General features: G+C 47.7%; 1 protein-coding gene across 1 annotated transcript in view; it reads left to right on the top strand.

Annotated features, from left to right (window-relative positions):
* Positions 1–252: 252 nt before the first annotated feature.
* The window catches only part of ezrb (ezrin b), a 91,837-nt gene continuing 67,475 nt past the window's right edge, over positions 253–24,614 (top strand). The window contains exon 1 of the mRNA XM_059986562.1: positions 253–397. Coding sequence (XP_059842545.1) covers positions 386–397 — 12 coding nt within the window. The 5' untranslated portion in view covers positions 253–385. The remainder of the gene's footprint in view (positions 398–24,614) is intronic.

Raw genomic sequence — 24,614 nt, 5'->3', positions numbered from 1 at the left:
CCTGCCTTCCTTAGACCTCCTTGTCACTTCCTCAAAACACTCACTATCCTTAATCAGTTAACTCCTTTGAAAATGTTGGTTGATCCTGTCACTCAAAATCCCCTCTAGTAATTTTCCCGCTACTGATGTTAGGCTCATTGAAGTTCTCTGGCTTCGGGAACTTCACCTGCGGTTCAGGCCTCGGCAATCCCTCCTTTCCACTCTCTCAGTCTCCTCCCCGATGTTTCGTGGGCTGGGCCGGGCCGGGCTCCGGACCGCCCCCCGTCCCGGTGTGAGGCTGGCACCGCCCCTGTTCTGACAGGTGACCGGACCGTGCTCAGGGGCAGCTGTTTCTCTCCGTCTTTCCTCTCGCCGCCGCCGTACGACCACTGTCCCGCGAGTCAAGATGCCGAAACCCGTGAGTGTTTAGCTGCGAGTGGCCGGGCGGGGGCGGGGGCGGGGGGCGGCTGCGGATACCCCCCGAGAGTTGCGGTGATTGCGGGGCTGCCCCGTCGCTGGGTGCGGATACGCCTTCCCCGCCCTCTCCTTCACTCCGCTCTCCCGGGACAAAGACTCCACTTGTACAGAATGAAGTTACTCCCAACTTGTGGAGTGGTTGCCAAGGAAACAAGGGAACTTTTCATAAAACCCTTGGTATTGTGTCTGTGCGGGAATGTACTCGCCAGGTCCCGTACACACCCACGGCCGCGAACATCGATGTCCCACCACTGCCAAAGCGCTGGTTGGCAATATGTATTTATTTTATAATTCCTTATCGGCTGCTAACCTTGCGGTTTGGGCAGTTCTGGTCAAGCTGTCGCCACCTTTGTGTGGGGCAACCTGGCCAGCCGTGGTGCAGGCGGTTCGCTCTCATTGAAGGGCAGGTCACCTGCTCCACGTTGAGCCCAGCGGAAATGCGGAGCCCTGGTCGGTGGGACCGAACTTTTTTTAAAAAAGTAATGATTTATCTCCCATTAACTCTTTCCTCTTGTGCGTTTGAGACTGTGAGATTGTTTCGGCCGCTGGTTTTAATTTCCACACACACAAAATGCTGGAGGAACTCAGCAGGCCAGGCAGCGTCTTTGGAACAGGGTCGAAGTTTCCGCCGGGACCCTTCATCGGGCCTGGGAAGCAGGGGGGGAAGTTAGAGTACAAGGTGGCTGGTGATAGGTGAAACTGGGGGAGAGGATGAACTAAAGAGCCGGGAAGTTGATTGGTGAATGAGATAAGGGGCAGGAGACAGGGATCTGATAGGCGAGGGCGGGAGGGAAACGGGGGAGGAGTTCCAGAGGGAGGTGATGTGCAGGTGAGTGAAACAGGAAAAGGGAATAGTGACGGGAGTACCAGAAGTTAGAGAAATCAGTGTTGGTGCCCTCGGGATGGAATATGGAGTCCAATCTTGAGTGTGGCCTCATCGCGACAGTAGGGGAGGCCATGGGCCGGTTTTAATTGATCCATCCTGGCAGTTTAAAGTTTTTACTTAAACAATAAAGTTGACTTAATGGATATCAAATCTGAACTAGTGCTATTAAAAACTTCCAGTAAGAATATGTAACAGATTGAAATGAGGAAAGGTTTATTAATCTGTGTTTAAAATGGCTACACATTATCTCAGTTTCGAATCTATAAACATTTTGCTTTGTTGCTGGCGTCACAGGCCTCCAAAACTTATGCCAGTTTCATCCTGAAACTCTCCTTTCTCCCTCCATAGGAGCTGCCTGACCTGATGATTAATTCCCCAGCATTTTCTCCTTTTTATTTCAACTTTTCAGCATCTCCATTTAAAAAAAATCCCAGTCCTATTTTATAAATATATGTACAGATTGAAAATTGAGATGTGCAACTTTATAGGAATTTAGTTTGATCAGAATTTGAATGTTTGGGGCTTCATGCAATTTTCCGGAAAGTGAAATTTGTGCATGTTCACTGTGACCTGCGGTAAAATTGTAGGTGTTTTCTTTGATTTAGATGTGAAAAGGTGCATTCTACACAATACCACCAGGGCTGGATGGTGTTATGGGTTTGTTTTTAAGGTAATGCATTTATAAGTTTCTAAGCTCCAAAAGCACAAAACAGTTGAGCTTCATATTAAAGGCAAATGCTTTCCGAGGCTGAGGCGTGATAGCAGTTACCAGTGAAGTGGAGTGCAGACCTGAAATGGAGACTGCCTGAGTGGGGAAGCTGTCTGTTCAAAAGTGTTGCTTTATTGTGCTGATTGTTTAACCTTGTGGCAAAGTTCAGTCTGTACATTTACATTCTTGGAATGCCGGAGTTTAAACTGAGTTACTTTGACTTGTCTATCCCGCACATTATAATCACAATTGGAGACTCTTTCTTGGCACGCCCTCCCTCAAACAGCAGTAAGCAGTTTACTTTCTGGATGCCATCCTGAGGAGTCATTCTCTTCGCTGGGTGATAAAGGTCATCGTTTGGAATCTCTGTAGGTGTGAGGAGGTGCTCAATAATGCCACTGGGAGCTTTTTGAGTAGATATGGAAGGTTATTTGGTACCCAGCTGACCATAGCAGGTGGGTCTTCCAAAGATAGCCATGAACTATTGTGATTCGCCAGTCTCTCATCATCAGGCTTGTGGGGCCTGGCTCTTCTTTCGTTTACCACATTGCATCGATATCACCACAACTCTTACCGGGCGTGTTTGAACGGTATTATTGAAGTGATAACTTTTCTTTACGGGTGCTGGGGTGGACGTGTGCCTCTGCCAAAGGAGGTGCGAGACACTCCTTCCCTCCGCTGGCCTGCAGGTGACCCTTGAGCAGGGTGTGGCAACTGCTTAGCCCCCCTGAGCAGGGTCACACAGAGCCATGGGAAAAGGTCGAACGAGCAGCTGGCGCATATCGCAAGTCCTGGTTACGTCGCCAGGCAGAGAACCTCTGAAGAGCATCGACAATGGCTGGGGCCACCCGTCTTGTAAAGACACAGCCCAGAGGAAGAAAATGGCGAAACACGCCTGCAGGAAGGGTTGCCGAGAACAATCATGGTCAGGGGACTGTGACGTACGACGAGACGCATTTTTGATCTTTTTGCTGTTGGTAATGTTTGGCAGGTGGCTGTGGGGGAACCCATGCGGGTTTTTTATTTTTTACTTGGAGATACAAGCTGAGTTGCTCAGTAACCCAGCAGAAAACAATTTACAATGACCGTCTTTGGACTGTGGGAGGAAACCGGAGCACCCGGAGCAAATCCATGGGATTGTGAGAAGGACATACAGGCGGCATTGGAATTGAACTCTGGCCCCCCCCCCCCCCCCGATCTGTATCAGCGTTGTGCCAACCGCTACGTTACCGTCACACTGGAGCAAGTGGCTGGACGCCACTCTTACAGCCCGGCCTCCTGGAAGATGGCACTTCCTCTGCGGCCAAAGTCAAGTGATTGAGAAAAAGAAGAGACAAGTGTGGCCCTTTACGGTCAGAAATGGGGGAGTTTATAACAGTTACGTAAAACAGAGCCATTACATTCATACTTAAGTACTTCCCTGATAGAGGCTTGAAATGATTGGCCAGGGAAATAGTGTTGGGGAATCAGTGGGATTAAGAGTATGAATACCAGTGTATCCAGGAAACTGTCTGTGCAAATGGAGGATATAGCGATGGTCAGTCTTTAGATTCTAGAATGGTTCCAATGGTTTGGAGACCAGCTAATGTAACCCCAGTAATTTAAAAAAAACAGGATTGGACAGAGTCAATGTGGACATGATTATGTTTGACAAATCTACGGGGATTTTGGGGGTGCAACCAGCAGAGCAGAGAAGGGAGAACTAGTGTGTCTGTGATGTATTTGGACTTTGAGAAAGCTTTCAGTCAGGGATGGCATGAGCACTGTCACACAGTTCAGAGTTCAATTATGGCACCACCTGTGAGAAGTTTGTACGTTCTCCCCGTGACTGCGTGGGTTTCCTCCTGGTGCTCCAGTTTCCTCCCACAGTCCAACGACGTACCTGTCAGTAGGTTAATTGGCCACTGTAAATTGTCCTGTGATTGGGCTCGGGTTAAATAGAATAAAGAATTCCTTTGTAGGCTGGGGGAGATGTACCCCAGAGATCAGTTCTTGGCTCCTGGTTGTGTAATGGCTACATTAGCAGTGGGGCAGGGGAAGAAATGTAACGTTTACAAGATTACCTGCGATACAAAAATAATTGAGGGTGGGGGAGCGCATTGTGATTCTGCAACAGGATAAAACGGAATGAGTGAGTGGATCAAATCCCAGGCAAAACGAATTCAGTGCATTTCAGCAAGAGGAATTAAAATGTGGGTTACTATCTAAACAGAGTGGGTGAAGTTCAGAGAGGTCTGGCAGTTCAGGTGCATGGTAGCACGCAGATCCAACAAGTGCTTAAGAAGATAAATGGCAAGTTGGCCTTTATTATGAAGCAATTGAAGAATAGGGAGGTTTTACTGCAACTTTACAAGGTGTTAGTGAGGCTCACCTTAAATACTGAGCTCAGTTTTGGGCCCCATACTTGGGAGGGGATGGAGTAGCATTGGAGGCTGTCCAAAGGAGGGTCAGCTGCCTCATTCCTGTAATGAGAAGGTCGTCCCATCGAGAGGCTAGACATTTTGGGTTTCTGTTCCTTGGAATTTAGACGAATGAGGGGTGACCTTATTTAAATGTGTAAGATCTTGAGCGGTCTTGACATGGTAGATGTTGAGATATTTTCACAAGATGAGAAGTCACGAGAAAGGGGACATAGAGGTTGGTCATTTAAAACTGAGAGGTTTCTTCTCTCAGATGGTAGTGAACCTCTGCTGTTCTCTGTCCCTGAGGCAGAGGTGACATCATTAGCCATATTGAAGATGGAGACAGATAAATACCTGAAAGATTGAGGAATTGTGGGTTATGAGGATCTGGCACAGAAGTCAGCCACGATCACACTGAATAGTGCAGCCGATCAGAGGGGCCGAGTGGTCTACTCCTCCTGTATTCTTCTGTTCTTGGTAAGCAGGCAGGTGCGACGGGAGTACTGAGAAAGCAGATGATGCTGTGCCATGCCCAGAGTCACACCGCAGCGTAGCGGTTAAATCACTTTATAGCATCAGTGATCACCGGTCAGGTTCGACTCCCGCCTGTCTGTACTTTCTCCCCGTGACCGCGTGAGCTTCCTCGGGGTGCTCCCGTTTCCTTATCCTGCAGGGATGTTCAGAATCAGGTTTAACGAACGTCTTCAATGTGTGGTTTTGCAGCAGCCGGACAGTGCAATACGTAAACTATAAATTACCAGAAGTAACATGTATTTAAAAAACTTAACGAAATGAGTAAGGTAAAAAGAGGGAACACTTCTTTAAAAAGAGGGTAGTGTTCATTGGTTGGTTCACTGAATATTCCGGAATCTAATATTCCGGGTAAAGAGCTGTTCCTAAAATATTGTGTGTGTGTCTTCGGGCTCCTGTACCTCCGCCCTGAAGGTAGCATTGCCGCAGAGGGAGTTCAGAAAAGGTTCACAGACTGATCCGATCCCTGACGTGGCAACACTGATGTATGAAGAGGAATTGAGTCAATCAGCCTGCCCACAGTAGAATTTGGAAGAATGAGATGAGATCTCATAGAAGCCTACGATGTTCTAATGGGACTGGACAGATTCGAGGGCAGAAGGACATTGCTGATAGCTGGGAGACTAGGACCAGGGGTCAAGGGCTAAGCATAAGGGGTAAACCACCTTTCCCTGATCTCTCATCTTTTTCCAGTCTTGCTTAAAGGACAGAAATGTCGACTGTTTACTCGTTTCCACAGATGCTGCCTGGCTTACTGAGTTCCTCCAGCATTTTGTGTGAGTTGCTAAGAGTGGTGAACTTGCAAAGCCCTTTACCAGAGAGACCCACGAAAGTTAAATCAAGTCAAGGAGTTGGGTATGATGGTGAGAACGGGAATGGGGATGATTAGCTATGATGACGTTGAGTGGTGGAGCAGGGCAGAAGGTCTGAATGATCTTCTTTGCTAATGTTATGTTTTAATTTACTGGAGTTTCGATTGGTGCCAGGATTCTGTCACTTTAACACCAAGAGTGTGCATACAAACATTGAGGGAGGCTGGGTAGCTTGTTTGTCTTCTCCCAGCGAAGGGTGGAGCAGTTAATAGAGACTCACTTCAGTTGTTTGAGTTTCAGCTTCTCAAGGATTGTTGAGTTCTTTAAATTTATACTAAGTTGTGAGGAAGCTCCTATGTTTAACCGGTGTCCTTGGTTTCAAAAGGAGTGCTTGTTTATAAAGTAGAGAACAACCGTTAGATCTTGGCACATGAATCAGTCTGAGGGCAGGGCCAACAAATTAATCACCACTTTTCAATTTTGTTAAAAAGAGAAAAATGGACCATTTATTTCATTATTCATTAGGGATGAGAGGCTGGTGAACTGAGTAGAAGACAAAAGAGCTCCTTATCTTGATGGTTGGATGGTCCAGCAATATTGCAGCGAAGGCCCTGGATCTGGGTTGTCCATAGGGCTCACGTGGAATGAGGTCGGAAATGCTGGCGATGCTCAGCAAGTCAGGCAGCATCTCATGGAGTCCGAGTTGTACAGCCCACATGTCGTTCTGCACATCTATATGAATCCTGTTTGCCTGCACTCTCCTATGCATTGCCAAGTTACACATCTCTAAGATGTCGTGATTGCAACTGATGCCACTGCTCCTCTGGGAGAGTACCATCCTCTGTGTAAAATAAAGGTCTCAGTTGCCCTTTACATCCCCTACCTCGCTTCTGTTTCCGGCACCCAACATCACGGCTGTCGGGCTCCTTCACACCAGGGAAAACAAGCGAGTTCCTGTAACCCTGAGCAAAGAGAATTATATTGCTGATGTTATCATATGTTTGGAAATGTTGTTTTTGTTTCTGTCTTCACAGCTGCTGATCTGCTGGATACCTCCAGACCTTTCTGTTTAGGTTTCTGTCTGTTTTTAATGCCTGCTGTGAGAGACTGCACCCTCGGCTCAGTACTGCATGAATGTCGCTGTGGGCTGTAGTCACGTTGTAGTGTATCTGCACACACTAGCCCTCGGGGCCCTCGTCGAGCTCGTGTGCTGCTGCAGGATGAGATCACTGGCTTGCTGCAGCTCATTTCTCTAAAGCCCACAGTGCCAGTGCAACTAAATAATGTTTGTCACCAACCACAATGTAAGAGACCGATGTCTGGTTTCCGTATCCCCTCCAAACACCAGCAAAGTTTTTGAGCGCTGGTCTTGCTCAAACTCTTTCGTCTGACTGAAAGTTTAAAGCAGATGGGTTGATCATCTGAATGGTGTAAACATATTTTCTAAATGTTGAGAGTGATTAAACCAGGGTAATAGACAATGTTCCCTCTAAATTGCAATAACCAGTGTGTGCAAAAAATCTTACATTGTGCGATTTTTTTTGCCCAGCGACAATGTGCTCACTGATGAATTTTTAAAAATAATAACAGTATAAATAAGCCAGTGCCAAAATCTGCAGACGCATCATAGCAAGCTCCACATTGTCAGCACTGACCTCATCAGAAAAGGAAATGTGATTGTTGTAGGATTGTAAAATATACTTATCCTCCCAATGGGTAGAGGGTGACAACCTTTTGTGCGCAGGGTTAAATTCCTTTGTGCACTAGTAGCAAAAGATGTGTACGTGCACACACACACACGTGCACACCTGAGAGGAACCTTGGTTATGGGGATAACGAGCCACATTATTTTCTGCGGTTAACAGGTACAGTATTATTCTGCGATGTTGTGAGGCTGGAAGCTATTTTCCACTGGATCAGTGCAGTTTAGTTTTGATAGACCTGTCTGTCTATAGGCAAGAAACTTTCAACAGAACATGCAAAGAGAAGCCGGGTTAACACCTCAGGTCAGTGACCTGACACCAAGTTCAAGTTTAAGTATCGTTCAACATTCACGTGAATACAGCCAAACGAAACAGTGTTCCTCTGGGGCCAAGGTGCAAAACGCAGAACGTACAGTCACACACAGCACACTGCAAAAAGCACATGTCGTTACGATTTCCGAAAAACGTACGGCTACAAAGAAAAAATAGCCCAAGTCCCTGTAGATTGTCCTGGTCCAGCGTATTGTTCCACGGAGCAAACACTGAAGGGCAGCACCTACAGGAGGGGCAACTGACATGATGCCATCGTGCCCAGAGTAGGTCCCTGATCTCCCCCTTGGGTGGCTACGACAGGCCACTGCATCCAACCGTACCGACGTCCAGTCCCGCTCCGTCACCCCTCTACCTCCCTTCCCCTCCTCATCTGTCCAGCGTTCTCTTTTTCAACGGATCTCTAGGTTTCATGATCACTTGTAGGAGAAGATTTGCATAGTGCTACCCGGGGGCCCCAGTACCACAGACGGATTCCTCCGGCAGGAGTTCCCCTCTCGATTTCATTCCCGCCCTGTGGACTGCCTCAGCTAGTGATCTGCCCCTGAGCCAGCTGTCTGCACGCTGCTGTCAGCCACAGGCACAGAGCGGTCCGACTGCTAAGCCGTTCGGTAAGAACCGGCATGCCTGCCTGAGTTGCGTCTGCCGGGCAGAGCTTGTGCTAATCTCCAACCATCGGCGGTGGGGGGGGGGGTGATTATGTGACCTGCCCTCACATACTGAAGACGAAAGCACCACTCCCCAAAAATCCTGTTTTACCTTCCCCAGAGCCCGAGAGCCAGTTGTCCTGGCAACGTACGGGAGGGGGATGTCAGTAATACTAAATTAGTTGTTTTGAACGTGGTGACTACATCGGAGTAATTAAATCGTCCTTGCTGTTTCACTGTTTGTTGAGGCATTATTGGAAGAGGATTGTGAACGTTGGCATATAGGGCCACTTGCTCTGGAGAATGGGACTACCCCAGCGGGACATGAATTCCTTATTTTAGACTGAACCTGCAGTTGCATGCAGCAGACAGCAGCTTCGGCTGATCTGTCACCACGTCGATAGAGCGACTGCCGTCATCGTGTGGAGTGTATGTACAACTGGGCTGAGCTGAAACTCCATCAGCAACTTTCCACCTGAGCAAGGAGAGCTACATCAGGGGAAGGTAGGGAGAGGGGAGCACCTGGCACTGGGTCAGTCCACGTCTGCCCAGTGGCGGTTGTTTAAAGGATGTGTGGTTAGTGTAACATGTTGTGAGGGATAACGAGGCTCAGGAATCCGGGATGATGAGAGGTATAAATTTAGAAAGAAAAAAGAAACATGAAAGGTTTAGGAAGCTGAAGTCAAGTTCAAGTTGAAGTTAACCAGAAGCATGTATACCACCGATGTTCCTGTGGACCGAGGTGCACAACTCACACAACACATCAAGTAATATCACCACAAATAATAGGGCGCATGTGCGACTCATTAAAAAAGTAAACAATAATACGCTACTGGCGCTTCGCACGTGAGAGACCTGGGTGGTAGCGGGCCATTCTGTCATCTCACGGTCTGGGGGGAGGAAGCTGCTCCCCATCTGACGAGGCCCTTGAAGCTAAGAGGCCGTTAAAGGTCCTTGGTGAGTGGGATGAAGGACAATCGCAAAGCATTTTTATACTTCTATTAGGAGCAGGAGGATAGCTAGGGAGAAAAATAAAGGAGGGGAGTTGTGTGTTGGCGAGGTACTCTGTGTCGGTATTCACCAGGGGCAAGGATGAGGATGGTGGTGTGATTGGGGAGGGATATGTCAATTCTCAGAATGAGGAGGTGGGCGTCTTGGAGAATATTAAGGTGGGTAAATCCCCAGGGACTGATAGGATAATTCCTAGGGAACCAAGGGCCTGATAAACCCCAGGGCCTGATAGGATCTGTCCCAGGGGACCAAGAGCCTGTTTGGATCTGTCCCAGGGAACCAAGGGCCTGATAAACCCCAGGGCCTGATAGGATCTGTCCCAGGGGACCAAGAGCCTGTTTGGATCTGTCCCAGGGAACCAAGGGCCTGATAAACCCCAGGGCCCGATAGGATCAGTACCAGGGAACCAAGGGAAGAAAGATTGACAGCAATCTTTCTTCAGCCACAGTTGAGGTGTTGCAGTGTCAGAGGACTTAAAAATAGCCGATGCTGTTTAAGAAGGACAATGGGGACAAAGCAGGGGAAAAACACACAGCCTGATGGGCCTTACAATACTGGTAGGGAAATTATTGGTTGTTGGAGAAGATTCTTTAGGACAGGATTTATTCTGGGCTGGAAAATGTTGGCTTATTAGGACTTGTCAGCACTTTATGTGTCTGGGGGTGGGGGGTTCCTATGTTACAAATTTGATTGAGCTTTTTGAGGCAGTGACAGATGATTGGGTGTAGGGCAGTGGGCAATGTCGGACATGGTCATCAGTGCGGCTTTCAACAAGGCCCTTCGTGGTAGGCTTTTCCAGAAAGTTAAGAGAATTGGTAAGTTGTCTTCTACAGCAATTTTAAAGTACAGAGGGTAGTGGTGGAGAGATGTTTCTCTGTCTTTAGGCCTTTGACAGTGGTTTTCTGCAAGAATCAGGACTAAGATCTCTGCACGTAAATATTTCATTAGTAAGTTTGCAGACAGCAAACATCAGTAGAGTTGTGGATAAAGAGGAAGATTGTTGAAGTATATAGCAGGGTATAGATCAGATCGAAATTTGGGCAGAGAAATGACAGGTGGAGTTTACTTGACAAGTGTGAGGTGTTGGATTTTGGGGTGTTGAAATAGAAGATAAAGACCGTTCGAAGCAATGACCTGCCTACGTCCATTGTGGCATTGAGTAGAATATTTATCAGGTGATCACTCTGCAGTTGTATAAGCCTTTTGGCTAGACCTGTTTGGAGTATCGTGTTTTAAACCCAGAACATAGAACAATGCAGTATGAGAACGGGCTGCTCGGTCCACAATGTTGCGTCATACCAATTACATCAGTAATCAAATGCTATCCCAACTAATCTCTTCGGCTCGCACAATGCCGCTATCCTTCCATTTTCCTCACATTTGTGTGTCTACCGAAGCAACCCTTTAAAGTCTCTAATGGTTCTGCCTCTGCTTCTTACAAGGTGAAACTTAACATCATAAATGGCTATGATGCTTCACTCCCTGATGAGCTCAATGCCTTTTATTCACGCTTTGAACCGTACCTGTTCGATTTGCTGCAGCATCTGGTGACCCTGTGATGTTTGCCTCAGAGGGCAATGTCGGAACATTTTTCAGGAGGGTGAACCCTTGCAAGGTGCCAGGCCCCGATGGTGGTACCTGGTAGGGCACTGAACGCCAGTGCCAACAAGCTGGTGGGAGTGTTCAAGGGCATCCTCAGTTGCTCATTGCTGCAGTCCCACCTGCTTTGAAAGGACAAAGATCACGCCAGTGCCCAGGAAGAGCTGTCTCAATGACTATCGCTTAGTGGCTCTCCTGTCTACTGTGATGAAGTGCTTTGAGAGGTTGAATCTGCTTGGCCAGAAGCAAGGAGCTGGACCGGCTGCAATTTGCCTACCTCCACAGGTCTTCCGTGGATGTAATCTCACCGGCTCTCCATCCAGCCGTGGATCGCCCGGACAACGGGAATACCTGTATCATGCTAATTACGGAGCTAGTCAGCAAGTTTCAAAACTTGGGCCTTTGTTGCTTCCTCTGCAACTAGATCCTTGACTTTGTCATTGGGAGTTCACAGTCTGAGCGTGTTGGAAATAACATCTCCTCGCTGACAGTCCACACAATGCACCTCAGGGCTGTATGTTTAGCTTGCTGCTCTACTCTCTCAACACCCACGGCTATGTGACCAGACACGGCTCAAAAGCCATCTGTGAATTAGCTGATGACACAACTCTTGTCGGTAGAATCTCAGACGGTGACGAAGAGGTGTACAGGAGTGAGATAGTTCAGCTGGTTGAGTGGTGCCGCAGTAAGACCAAGGAGTTGATTGTGGACTTCAGAACGGGCAGGTTGAGGGAACACACAGCAGTCCTCATCGTGGAGTCAGTGAGGGCATTTTTAATGCCTGGTCCCAGCACATTGATGCAATTATGAAGAAAGCAGTTTGAGGAGATTTGGTACGTCACCAAAGACACTCACAAATTTCTACAGATGCACCATGAAGAGCGTTCTAACTGGTCACGTTACTGTCTGGTATGGAGTGGCTATCGCACAGGATCGGAAAAAGCTGCAGAAAGCTGTAAACTCAGCCAGCTCCATCACGGGCTCTATTCTCCCCACATTGAGGACACCTTCAACTGCGATGCCTCAGAAAGGCAGCGCCCATCGTTAAGGACCCCCATCACCCAGGACATGCACTCTTACTGCCATCAGGGAGGAGGAGCAGGAACCTAAAGACTCATTTTAGAAACGGCTTCTTCCCCTCGCTGTCAGATTTCTGAATGGACAGTGGACAGGTGAACACTACCTCACTACTTTTGCTCTCTCTTTGCACAAATTATATATTGCTATATATATTTCTTATTGTAATTTCTCATGTATTTTATGTATTGCACAACAAATTTCATGATGCATGTCAATGATAATGAACCAGATACTGATTCCCATTTCCTCGAAAGGGCTTTGGCCTGAAGTGTTAGCCCCATTTCATCATGTATAGAAGCTGCCTGGTCTGGTAGAACAGTTCTTGTCTCTGCGGCCGGTTCAGGCATGGAAGTGTTGAGCCTGTGAGCACGGGCTGCCAATGGCAAGGGAGCACCTGCTGACGGGGCAAGGGTCACGTACATTTACGGCCTTTTTCCCAGCTCGCATTTGCATATTCAGAGTAATTTCCATTTGGCCTGAGGTGGGTTGTTTGAAACATCGTAATAAGAGAACATATAGCAGACAAGACCCAAGAGTGCTGTCATGCCATCGCCTCCCCAAAGAAGGGGACGTTAATCTCGATGTAGAACTCTCTGGGATTGTGATATAAAGAGGGAAAAGTAATCCGTTTGCGTTGCTCACTTTGTAACTGCAGTGTTCCACAAGATTGGCGCCAGCGTTCATCGATCCCACTGCAGTATCGCCTGCTAACAACATTTCAGCTGGCCAGTAGGCAGGAGTAGGCATTTGCTATGTAAAGTCACTACCTTTGGGCTCGACTTTTACAAGGAATTCAGTGATGTTGAGTTGTGAGTTGTCCTTGCTGTAATTCAGTGATGTCGGGGTGTGAATTGTCCTCACTGTAATTCAGTGATGTTGAGGTGTGAATTGTCATCACTGTAATTCAGTGATGTCGAGGCGTGAATTGTCCTCTTCTAACCTGCTGGTTCCTAGTTTGGTCCCGGGGGTTGGTTCCTGGTTTGGTCTAATCAGGTGGCGGCCAGCCATTTCCTACCCTGGGTGTCCCAGTCTAGTTACCATATGTCCTTTCTCAGGATGTCTCCCTGGCCACTCATAGTGGAGAATCTGCCTGTCAGCATTCAGACTGGGATAGTTTGATGCCAACAGGGAGTTGGGGAGTGGGGGGTGGGGATGACTACATCCAGCCTGATGTGAGGGTGTTGCTGGACACTGTGCTTACACTGTGTGTAAGTTGGAGCCAGTAATTAGAGAGGGTGAGGAGAGAGATATTGGGTGATCGGAATCAGAATCTGGATTCATATCACTTGCATATGTCATGAAATTTATAGTTTTGATGCAGTTTTACATTGCAATACATAGTAATAATAACTGTAAATCTCAGTTAAGAAATTTATAAAATTAAATTGTGCAAAAAGAGAGCATGAAAGAGGACAAAGTAAGTAAGTTAGTGTACATGTGTTTGTTGAAAATTCAGAAAACTGTTTGGTGTGGGGAAGAATCTGTTCCTAAACTGTTGACTCTGTGTCTCCAGGCTCGTGCACCTCCTCCTTGTTGGTAGCAATGAGAAAAGGGTATGACCTGGGTGGTGGGGGTCTGTAATGATGGTCCTTTTTGAGGCATCATCTTTTGAAGGTATCCTGGATGTTGGGAGGCTTCTGCCCCTTGTGGCGCTGGCTGAGTTTCCAACTTTCTGCAGCCTTTTCCGATCCAGTGCGGTTCCTTCGTTCATTTTGTGCCACATTGTAGGACGTGGGCGATTGAGGTCTTTCTGTGACCGTGATTGTATTTGCCAGTTGCTTTTCCAGAAGTGGATGGACATCGCCTCCTTCTGGCCGACATTTTTACGAGACGGGTGACCCCAGCCACTATCAGTACTCTTTAGAGATTGTCTGCCTCGCGTCAGTGGTCGCGTAACCAGGACTTGTGATCTGCACCAGCTGCCCATACGACCGTCCACCATCTGCACCCATGGCTTCACATGGCCCTGATCCCGGGAGGTGGGGGGGGGGGGGGGGTTGTCTAAGCAGGTGCTACACGGGTGACCTTTGTCAGAGACATATCGCCACCCCATCCCCACCTGTGCAGTGGAGCCCGCATACCAGACAGTGATGCAGCCAGTTAGAATGCTCTCCACGGTACATCTATAGAAATTGGTGAGTGTCCTTGGTGGCATAACAAATCTCCTCAAACTCCTAATGAAATATGGCAGCTGTTGTGCCTGCTTGGTAGCTGCATCAAAATGTTGGGTCCAGAGACGTTAACACCTAGAAACTTGAAACTGCTCACCCTTTCCAGTTCTGATTGCGTAGCGAGAACTGGTGTGTGTTCCCTTGACGTCCCCTTCCTGCAGTCCACAATCAATTCCTTGGTGTTTTTGTTCATGACACAGCTGCTGTCTGAACGACTATGTCCTTGTCTTTTTGTGTGTCTCGTCTTCAGCTGCCATCAGTTAAACTTAATGCCACCTCTGTCCGTGCTTCTCTGTCCAATACCTTTCCACCCCTCACAGCTACACACCCTAGCCGACACCTTCCATCCTGACTTCCAGCCTCCCTTTACAGCTCTCATGCCAATCCGTGAAGTGCTTTGATGTGTTTTAAAGAATGCTTTTTGAAGGAAGCTGCTTTAGAATCCATTGGACTTAGTCAGTGGAACTTTGAACTTTTAAACTGAATCAGTCTCCAGCATTTTCCATTTTCCTTTCCCGAATAATACACTCATTAACAATGTTTAAAACATTTTTTTCCTCGCCCTCCCCTCTTCTATTCCCCATTCTGGACTTAACTCTTCTCAATTGCCTATCACCTCCCTCTGATGCCCCTCCTCCTTCCCTTTCTCCTCCGGTCCACTCTCCTCTCCTACCAGCTTCCTTCTTCTCCAGCCCTTTACCTTTCCCACCCACCTGGTTTCACCTATCACCTTCTACCTATCCCTTTCCCCGCCCCCAACCTTTTTATTCTGGCATCTTCCCCCTTCCTTTCCAGTCCTTAAGAAGGGTCTCGGCCCAAAATATTGACTATTTATTCATTTCCATAGATGTTGCCTGGCCTGCTGAGATCCTCCAGCATTTTGTGTGTGTTGCTCTGGACTTCTAGCATCTGCAAAATTTCTTACATTTTTAAAAAAGAAATGTCACTATTGACTCGGTTTCAGTGTAGATGGTATTTGTGCGTGATCTTGCTGTGGGTTTACCAGAAACATTGCATTTTGACGTAGAAAGTGAGGATGTCTTGTGGATCTGCAGTCCTGGCTTTCTGAAAAGACTGACCTATTTAACCCTTTCTCGGAAGCTGTTTGTCCTCATCTTTCCTTAAGGTAAACGTCCCAATGTGTAATTAGCGGAATGCACGAGAATACTAACGCACAAAAATAAGATGTTAAGATTCTCGCGGTGTCTGAAGGATTTTGTAGTAAGTGTGCTGTGAAGAAACAAATGTTTCATAAAGAGAATAACATCTGATTAAGTATCAGAACTCCCCTGCATCGGGCAGTACAGAGCTGTCCAGTCAGGCGGGCAGGTACTGTGTTACGTAGAGGAGAGGTAGAATCTCTGGAGGGGTGTGCAGTTGATAGGATATGCCTTCAGAACAGAGATGGGGAGGAATTTCTTTGGCCTGAGGGTGGTGAATCCATGGAATTCATTGTCACAGACTGCCAAGTCATGGATACAGTATAATTAAAGCAGAGTTTGACAGGTTTTTGAGTAGTAAGGGTGTTAAAGGTTATGGGGAGAAGGCAGGAGAATGGAGTTGGGAGGGACTGGCCTGTTCAAATGGTGGAGCAGACTCAATGGGCTGAATGGCCTAATTCTGGTCTTATGGATCTCATAAAGTGATGGTGAATATGCTAATATGACACTCCCTTGGAGCTGGGCTGCAATAGGAGTGTTTAAGACAGGAGAGTACCTGTAGCACCACTTCCTGTTCAGTCCAGTGCCCAAACCTGTCCCAGGAAGGACAGCCTGCTGTTTATATGTAAACCAGTGACGCTGCTTGTCAGCCGCAGGGTCTGCCCTAACTGGTTTTGATTTGTGAATGCGATATCCCTTTGAAATAAGGTAGTGACAAAACAGCCCCTACACTCAGGTACAGGTGAATTAATACTGAGGGAAACTTGTAGTTTGAACCCTTCCTAAGGGTCACACGGTGTCGTTTTTACCGAGAGAAAGTTCACTACCTGCCTGACATCACCTGATCAGGATGGAGGCACTTCAAAATGGGATGCCAGTAGCTGGGAATGGGTCTGCTGTGAGAAGAGGGAACTTAACTCCCCTGGAGGAAATTGCTTGTGTGAACGTTGATTGTGGAGATCACGGGCTATATGACTGCAGATCCCTTTCCACCTCCGTTTTGCCCTGAAGAGGTGCTCGGCTTCTTTAGATAGGTGGTATATTGAGGCCAGCAGCTTCCCTTTCAACACCAGTTGAAGCTGTTTGGGCTCTGTACCAGATTTTAAATCACCGCACCACACCACCCTGCTGGGAGCTCTGTCAGTCAGTACTCCTCGCCTGACGTTCTCCCTCCTGGGCTGGTGTTGGAGATGTGCTGCCTCACTGGTGGTCTGTGTTGGGGAATGTCCAGTCACCATTCCAATTCACACACCGAGCCGCACGTTGCAACTCTTCCAGGTTTCCCGTTAACTGAGTGAGGCGGAACTCTGTGAGTATAAACTGTAGACTGGTTATGCTTCATTTCAAACTAAGTGTTTATTCAAAGTGTTTTAAGTACTGTAGCTCTATTCATTGAAAATCTGCAGATGCTGGAAATCTGAGCAACACGCACAAAATGCTGGAGGAACTCAGCAGGCCAGGCAGCATCTATGGGAAAAAAGTACACTCGACGTTTCAGGCCGAGACCTTTCGGCAGGATGCATCTGAGAAATAGGCCCTTCAGCCCGATATGTTGATGCTGATTTATTCTAATCCCATTTGCCATCACTTGGCCCGTGGCCTTCTGTACCGATACAGTTCTAGTGCTCATCCCAGTAGCTAAGTGTAGTGAGAGTATCTGCCCCCCCCCCCCCCCCACCTTCACAAGCCAAGTATTCCAAAACCCTCTGCCTGAAAAGAACCCTTCCTCAAATCCTGTCTGGTTTTGGGCATCTTCTTCCTCTGCACCCTCTCCAGTGCAGTGGCAATCCAGTATGGTGGCCGGAACAGAAGCTCATCTGTGGCCTGCTCAAAGTTTGATGATGTTGTCATGACTTCCTTGCTCTTAAACTCGCAAGCTAATGGAGACAAACATCCCCTGTGGCTCCAGAGCCAACACTTTATGTGGAACAGTTTGAAGGAATTTGGGGTGAAGCGAGTATCCATTCCATTCAGCTCTGTACATCCCTCATTCAGGAATGTTCCGGTACCTGCACACAGAATTACTGGACGCTGCTGTCCAGTTGTAGACCTCACTCTTTTGCACTTGGACCATGACGCTGAATCTTTTACCTGTGCCTTCAACGTGCCTCATTACTTGTCCACCACTGCTGCTCCTCTCACAACCATGGCTTTTCCATCTCTCTTTCACAACTGTATTAAGCTTCATCTGGCTCCCGTCTACCTGTTGCTGAGGTGCATCCTGGGAATCTCTGGGACACACCATCAGTGATGTAACCTGGGGTCGTCGGGTGTTTTGGCTCTTTCTCTCCAGGTGACCCAGCCTGGGGTGATCAGGCCCCGACTTGTGTCCCAGTAACATTGGTCCATGGGTCACACCGCTTGATCCTCAGCCACCTGGAGGCTCACGCAGCGTCTCTGTGACGGTCCTGATGTCTCTTTTCTTCGCCACCCTCGTAATCCTAAGGAGAGAGTAGGTTCTGCTGGGCAAGCAGCCAGCAAAACCTCAACAACCCACCTCTATAGACCTGCATTGTGCCCTCCACCCGTCACTGGCACTGCTCTACCAGCTCCTGGTACTTGGCTTTCTTATGGTCAAATGCCTCCTCAATCTGATCTTCCCAAGGAACTGTCCGTTCTACCATGACCAGCTGCGTCGAGGGTTCTGACGGAATGACCATGTCAGGCCTCAGGGATGATGATGCAATAAAGTCAGGGAACTTTAATTGCTTGCCAAGATTGACTTTCAGTTGCCAGTCAGACGCGGTGGCGAGCAAGCCTGCTGGTGATCTGGGCTGAGGCTGTGGTCGGTCTCCAGCTTTCTGGGTAGGTGGAGGTGCCTGCTGTTGTTAGTGGCCGAGGTGACTGCCTTCAGCACCTGGAGATGGGCAGTGGAGTGTGTTTGATCTCCATGCTGTCCTGCTGGTGCAAGTGATGGCACTCGTTAAAGAGAAACGAGTTATTTTGGATTTGTTTTAGACAAACTGGATTGTGTAATTTTGTTAGGGTTTGGAGAGTGGATAGCAGTTCTTAAGATGGGAGCTATGGAGGGGCGATTCACACATGGTAGGTCAGTAGTGAGAAATGTTCTGGAGCTGTGTTCAGTGAGCAGTTCTTGCTATGACCCTCCCGTCGTGTCCTGTTAAACTGGCCACCTGTGGCAGATCAAGTTCTTCTAAACTCACTCCAGTCACCGTGTTCCACATGTCCGCTTCTCTCGAGTTCTGCTCACTGCTGACTCTTCTCCTTCCAACACCCTTGATAATAAATGTACTTCGAAACTTTGAATTTTGGTCCAAACACCCCCACCCCCCCACCAATAACTTGTTGGTTTTGCCTCTGCACTTTTCAAATGGAAAGTCTCCAGCCTCCAGCTGTAAATCCTGGTGTAGACACTAGAAACTCTGCAGGTGCTGTAAATCCCAAGCAACACGTGCAAATTGCTGGACGATCTCAGCTGGCCAGGCGCATCTATGGAAAAGAGTACCATCGATGTTTTGGGTTGAGACCCTTTTTCAGGACTGGAAAAAAAGATGTGAAGATAAATCATTGATTCTATTATGGTTATTATTCGTTATGGATTTATTGAGTGGGCCCACAGGAAAATGAACTGACGTATATGTACCTTGGTAATAAACTCCCTTGAACTTTGCAGCTCATTGAAACCTATCGAATATTCAAAGCCTAGATAGAAGGGCTGTGGAGTGGAGGTTTCCTATAGTAGGAGAGTCTAAGACCAGCGGGCACGGCTTCAGAAGAAAAGGACATCCCATTAGAACAGAGATGAGGAGGAATTTCTTCAGCCAGAGGGGGTGAATCTGTAGAATTCATTGCCACAGACGGCTGTGGAGGCCAAGTCATTGGGTACATTTAAAGTGGAGGTTGATAGTCTCTTGATTAGTCAGGGCATCAGAGATTATGGGGAGAAGACAGGAGATGGGGTTGCGAGGGGTAATAGAATGGTGGAGCAGATTTTAATGGGCTGAATGGCCTAATTCTGCTCCTATGACATATAGTTTATAAAGAGCTGCAGGTCTTGAAGAAACTGTCTTATATCTTACAAACCAGCAAACACTTTAATGTTCAATGTCCTTCTACCTCCTGGCTAACCCCTGTAAGTTTCCTGTTACCTGTGTATTAGATAAAAAGGGGAGGCTTATAACATTAACAGGGGAAGTAGGAGTCCTGAAGATTAGCAGCAGTTTGGAAGTCAGCAATAAAGGGCCAAGATTTGGGTTAAGATAGGCTGTGGCAGATGGACCTACCTGAAGTTACCACAGGAAGAGAGTGAAGAGATCTCTGCACCATCACTGTGCACGAAGCACAGGTCGCACCGGAGCAAACCTTCAGGGAGCATAAAGGTAGGCTGTAGAAGCTTTGGCATGCAAGGGAGGAAAAAAATAGTGAAGTTGAATGTTGCAGTCAGTAAGTCGAGAAACAGAAACAACAGAACGATGAGAGAAATGTTTCCCTCTTCACGGAAGAGAGCACAATACCAGAGGCTAATGAGCAGGAGGAATTAAATAAAATTTCATGTTGAAATTTAAAATAGTGCTGGAGGAATTACTGGCAGTAAAAGTGGACAAACCATCCCAGGGTTTGATGATCTATCTCCAGAATATTAAAAGAGCTGGTGGATGCATCCTATGTGATCGTCTAAAATTCTATAGGTGGAGGACCATCCTGCAGATTGGAGGGTGGCGTGTGTAATTACACTGCTTAATGAGGGAACAAGAGGAAAAGCAACACCCAACAGAGCGGTCTGCCTCCACTGGAGGGAAAACACTGGAGTCCAGTGTAATGGACACTCAAAGCACCAGAAGAATCTGACACCATTAACATGGATGCTGATAGTTGACAGAGGTACCAGAACCTTTGAGGATGTTGCTTGTAATTTAAGAGCAGATGTGGTTTTCTTTTTGGGAGGTGGCTTTCAGAAAGGCGCTGTGGTGGCATAGCGATTAATGTAACGTTACTACACCGCCAGCCATAAGATTGGAGTTCATTTCTCGCCACTGTCTTTATGCCGTTTGTACGTTTGCTCCGTGATTTCCTCCGGGTGCCTCCGTTTCCTCGCACATTCCAGAGGCGTGCAGTTAGTCAGTGAGCTGTGAGTACGCTGGGTTAGAAGGATGAGAGCTCTTGTGGGCTGCCCATCACAATCCTCGCTGATTCGATTTCACGCAAATGGTGCGTTTCCCTGTATGCTTCGAGGTACATGTGACAAATAAAACTAATCTCCCTAATCTTTCTTTTGATAAAATTCCCCTTGAGGTTAGTGCGCAAGGGACTGAGAGTGGCACCCTGGCCTGGATTGATAGGGACAAAAAATCTTTCTCGGTGGTAGGGGTGATGAGTGCGATTCAGTTTGGATGAGGGAACCAAACGTAATGTTTCAAAGTTTGCCGACCACACAAGCCTGGATGAAGTTGTGAGGAGGGCTCAGAGAATACAAGTGGAATTTGACAAGTTGAACGATTTGGTGACAACACAGCAGATGCATGTACTGTGGAAGTAACCACTTGCACTGAGCCGGGTAAGGACGCGGGTATTTTAACTGTTTAGAAATTGTGAAATGGTGGTGCACAAAGGGATCGGTGTACACCAGTCACTGAAGCCAACATGCAGTACACCAAACACCAATCAGAACAAATGGCATGTAGGCTTTCATTGTAAGAGGTGGTGAGGACTGGGTGCCTTCTTGTAGTTATACAGAGACCACACTGCAGTACTGTGGACCACTTTTGCCTCCTTACACAAGGACAGGTGTATTTTCCATTGAGGGAGTGTGCAGCAGAGGTTCACTGGCCTGGTCCCTGGCTGCTGTGAAGAGATCAGTGGCAGAATTGATGTCCCTATTGAGCAGAGAGTAATGAGTTAGTTGTCTAGTCTATGAGTGGAGATAGCAGTCGTTCTGATCAGAAAAGTGGGGCTGTAGTTCTACCTCACAGTATCGGAGTGAACTAACCTCTGGAGCCTGCTCATTGGGACCTTTCGGTAAGGGCCTTTTCCCGGAACTCTCCTCCAGAAACCCGCCAGCCTCTGATTTGAGTAACTGTGCCTGAGCCTCTGTGGCCTGCAGTGCAGAGAAGAATAATAAAGATTAGCTTTATGTGTCACGTGTACATCAAAATATCAAATCACGCAGTGAAATGCCTGGTTTTGTGTCCACGGATTGTGCTGGGGGCAGCCCGCGGGTGTAGTGGTGCTTCGGCCGCTAACGCAGCGTGCCCAGAGCTCACTCACTCTAACCCGTGCGTGTTTGGAATGTGGGAGGAAGCCCACACGACCGTGGGGAGAACGTGCAAACTCCTCACAGAGGTTCACAGTGAAGGCGCTTCTCTTCATCTTATTCCTAAATGTCAACCTTTAATCTGAGACTGCAAGCGCTCAGTCCGGTTTCTTGGAGAAACATCCTCTCTGCAGCCTGTCAGTCTATGAGAACTGTGGCGGTTTCTCTGGTGGGTCAAGCTCTGGACAATGCAGACCTGCATGTTGTAATCCCCATATCTCTGCAGCCGGTCTAATCAGACAAATACACCCCATCGTACGTAAAGAGGGCTGGAACCATACACCATACAATACACCGGACCAGTCTCACCAAGACCCTGTTGCTTCTTCCTGCCATCACTGTGAGGCAGCTGATCATTTGCCCTCCTTCTCTACCTGCATGCTGACTTCACTAACTTATGGAAGCTGTGTACAATTTTTGCACGAGAGAACAGGGCTTGAATTTAAAAAAAGAAAGGTCTTCCAGAATGTAGCTGAGGAGTCCGAACAAAATTCAATAGTCTATTTATGTATTTAGCGATACAGAGTGGAATGGTTCTGTCTGGCCTAATAAGCTAAACAGCCCAGCAACCACCCCCACCATTGAATCTGAGTCTAACCGCAAGACAACTGACGATGGCCAATTGTCCTACTAAATGGTGCATCTTTGGGATGTGGGAGGGAACCGGAGGTAACCCATGTGTTCGTGAGGAGAATGTACAAACTCCTTACAGACGTGCCAGAATTGAACTCTGAACTCTGATGCCTGAGCTGTAATAGCGTCAGGCTACCATGGCACCTGGTTTGTGGTAGGGTTGGTGCAGCTGGGTGGTTAATGGTTGGCACAGGCTTGTTAGGCCTGAGGGCCTGTTCCTGTGAACTGTCTGAGACTTTTCTTTCTTTTCGTGCCTCGCCCTGCTCTCTGTGCCCTGTAGGGGACTCCACATTGGGCCATTCCACAATGATCCTTTGCAGAAAGGCATTTGCCTCTCTGTGGCAAAGGCATTTCCCCTTGTCCAGTGGAAACCCTGGTGTTTACTACCGAGCTCCTGCCATTGACGACAGCGTGTCCCAGTAGGGAGAGGGTGAAGTCTCTCGAAGAGTGAACATACTCCACTTCTGTATCCTTCCCAACTGTGCAGAATGTTCTGACCTTGGCCAGGCCCTGCAATAACACTCTGAGCTGGTGGCTGAGTTAGATTTAGCAATGATTGCATTAGTTACCGTTTGGTCACTTAATCCCTGGCTCTGCACTGTACCCTGTAAACTCTGTTAATAATTCACCCTGGAACTTGCAGATTCTGTTTGAATCAGTTTATTGGTCTCAAACTCTTATCTGCATCTATATTTGGGTGATAGTAATAGCAGGCAATTCAGGTAAACAAGGTCCCCCATTATGGCATCAAAGAGAACTTTAGTTTACAGCTGGCTGCAGTGTTGGTCAGTTTATCTTCTTGGCTGGGAGTGAAATGTCTGTCAGTGAGGAGCCGACGTTCCAAATTTAACAAAGCTGTGCGGACCAGTGGAGAGGAGTGCTGGTCTTGTTAAAACGGAGACCATTTCTGTCTGCTGCTGTAACTGGGAACTTCAGCAAATATGCAGTGAAATGGTAAAATCTATAATGCCTGTTCATTTTCACCCCACTTGGAGATGTGACCTTGACAGGAAGCAATAATGTAATCATTCCAATTCAATCATTTATCACAAGTACATCGAAAAATGAGGTGAAACTTGCCTTTGTATTCACAACCAGCACAACCCAAGGATGCGCTGCAGACAGCCCCAGAGCAAAGCCTCGCAACCCAGCGCCAACGTCTTCATCTTCATCGCCACATCTTGAGGACTTTAATCATACTTACTCTCCCACCTCACTCTCTCACTGACGGGGTTTCTGTGGAATGGGTCTGTGGGTCATCCAGTGCTTTTTGTTGGGGGGGGGGGTAAGAGAGCGTTCAGAGGCAGAATCAGGTTTAATGCAATTTGTTGACTTTGTGACGGCAGTACAATGTCATACATGATAACAGAAAAAAACTGAATTACATTAATTCTAAATAGTTAAATAAGTAGTGCAAAAACAGAAATAAAAAAGTGGTGAGGCAGTGTCCATTCAGAAATGGTTGATTCTGTGTTGTTTCTCGGAGAGCTGGGTTTCCGGGCATTCTGTGGATTGGGGTCTGGTACAAGATCTGCCGTGATCCTACCCACTGGTGGAATGAGCTCTGGGTGATTGGCCCATCCTGGCCCTCCCTACGCCTCCTTTGTGTTTACCTCCAATGAGTGTGAGGAACTCCACTCCGCACCTGAGGGCCACGGTAGAATCGAGGTTAGTACAATCACGTCATAACGCCAGCATTCACCCACTCGGGGTCGGATCCCCGCCCGACTGCAAGCAGTTTGTACACTCTCCCCGTTCCTCCCATGCTGGGCTGGCACTTCCACATCCTCAGACTGTGTTGGTCGTTGACGCAGAACGTGTCGAAGTGCATGTGAAAAGTAAAGCTAACCTTCAAAGTGTTATAAAAGATGCAATACGATGTATCCATTCAGGACTTCCTTCCATGTAGTTTGAGCTGCGTTGGAGTGCTGGTCAGTTCCCACCCAAGTCATCGGACTTCCAGTATTTGTAAGTGGTTCTGTTGCTGTGAACTGCTTTGTGTAAATTGTCCCTGCCCCCGCCACACCCACGGTTGCCTCTCGCACACCCAGCTGAGCCCAAGTGCAGGTATCCACACCTCCTGCTGCCTCTGATTTTCTCCATCCGCCTCCCCTCACTCCTGATCTTCCTCATTCCTGAACCTCCAGCTCCTACCCTTCTCCGGCCCACCCACCCTGATCCCAGAGGGAGACAAACTTGTCTTGCGGTCTGAC

The sequence above is a fragment of the Hypanus sabinus genome, chromosome 12, assembly GCF_030144855.1.
Source record: "Hypanus sabinus isolate sHypSab1 chromosome 12, sHypSab1.hap1, whole genome shotgun sequence".
NCBI classification, from domain to species: Eukaryota; Metazoa; Chordata; class Chondrichthyes; order Myliobatiformes; family Dasyatidae; genus Hypanus; species Hypanus sabinus.
This window is presented reverse-complemented; position numbering and strand designations above follow the sequence as displayed.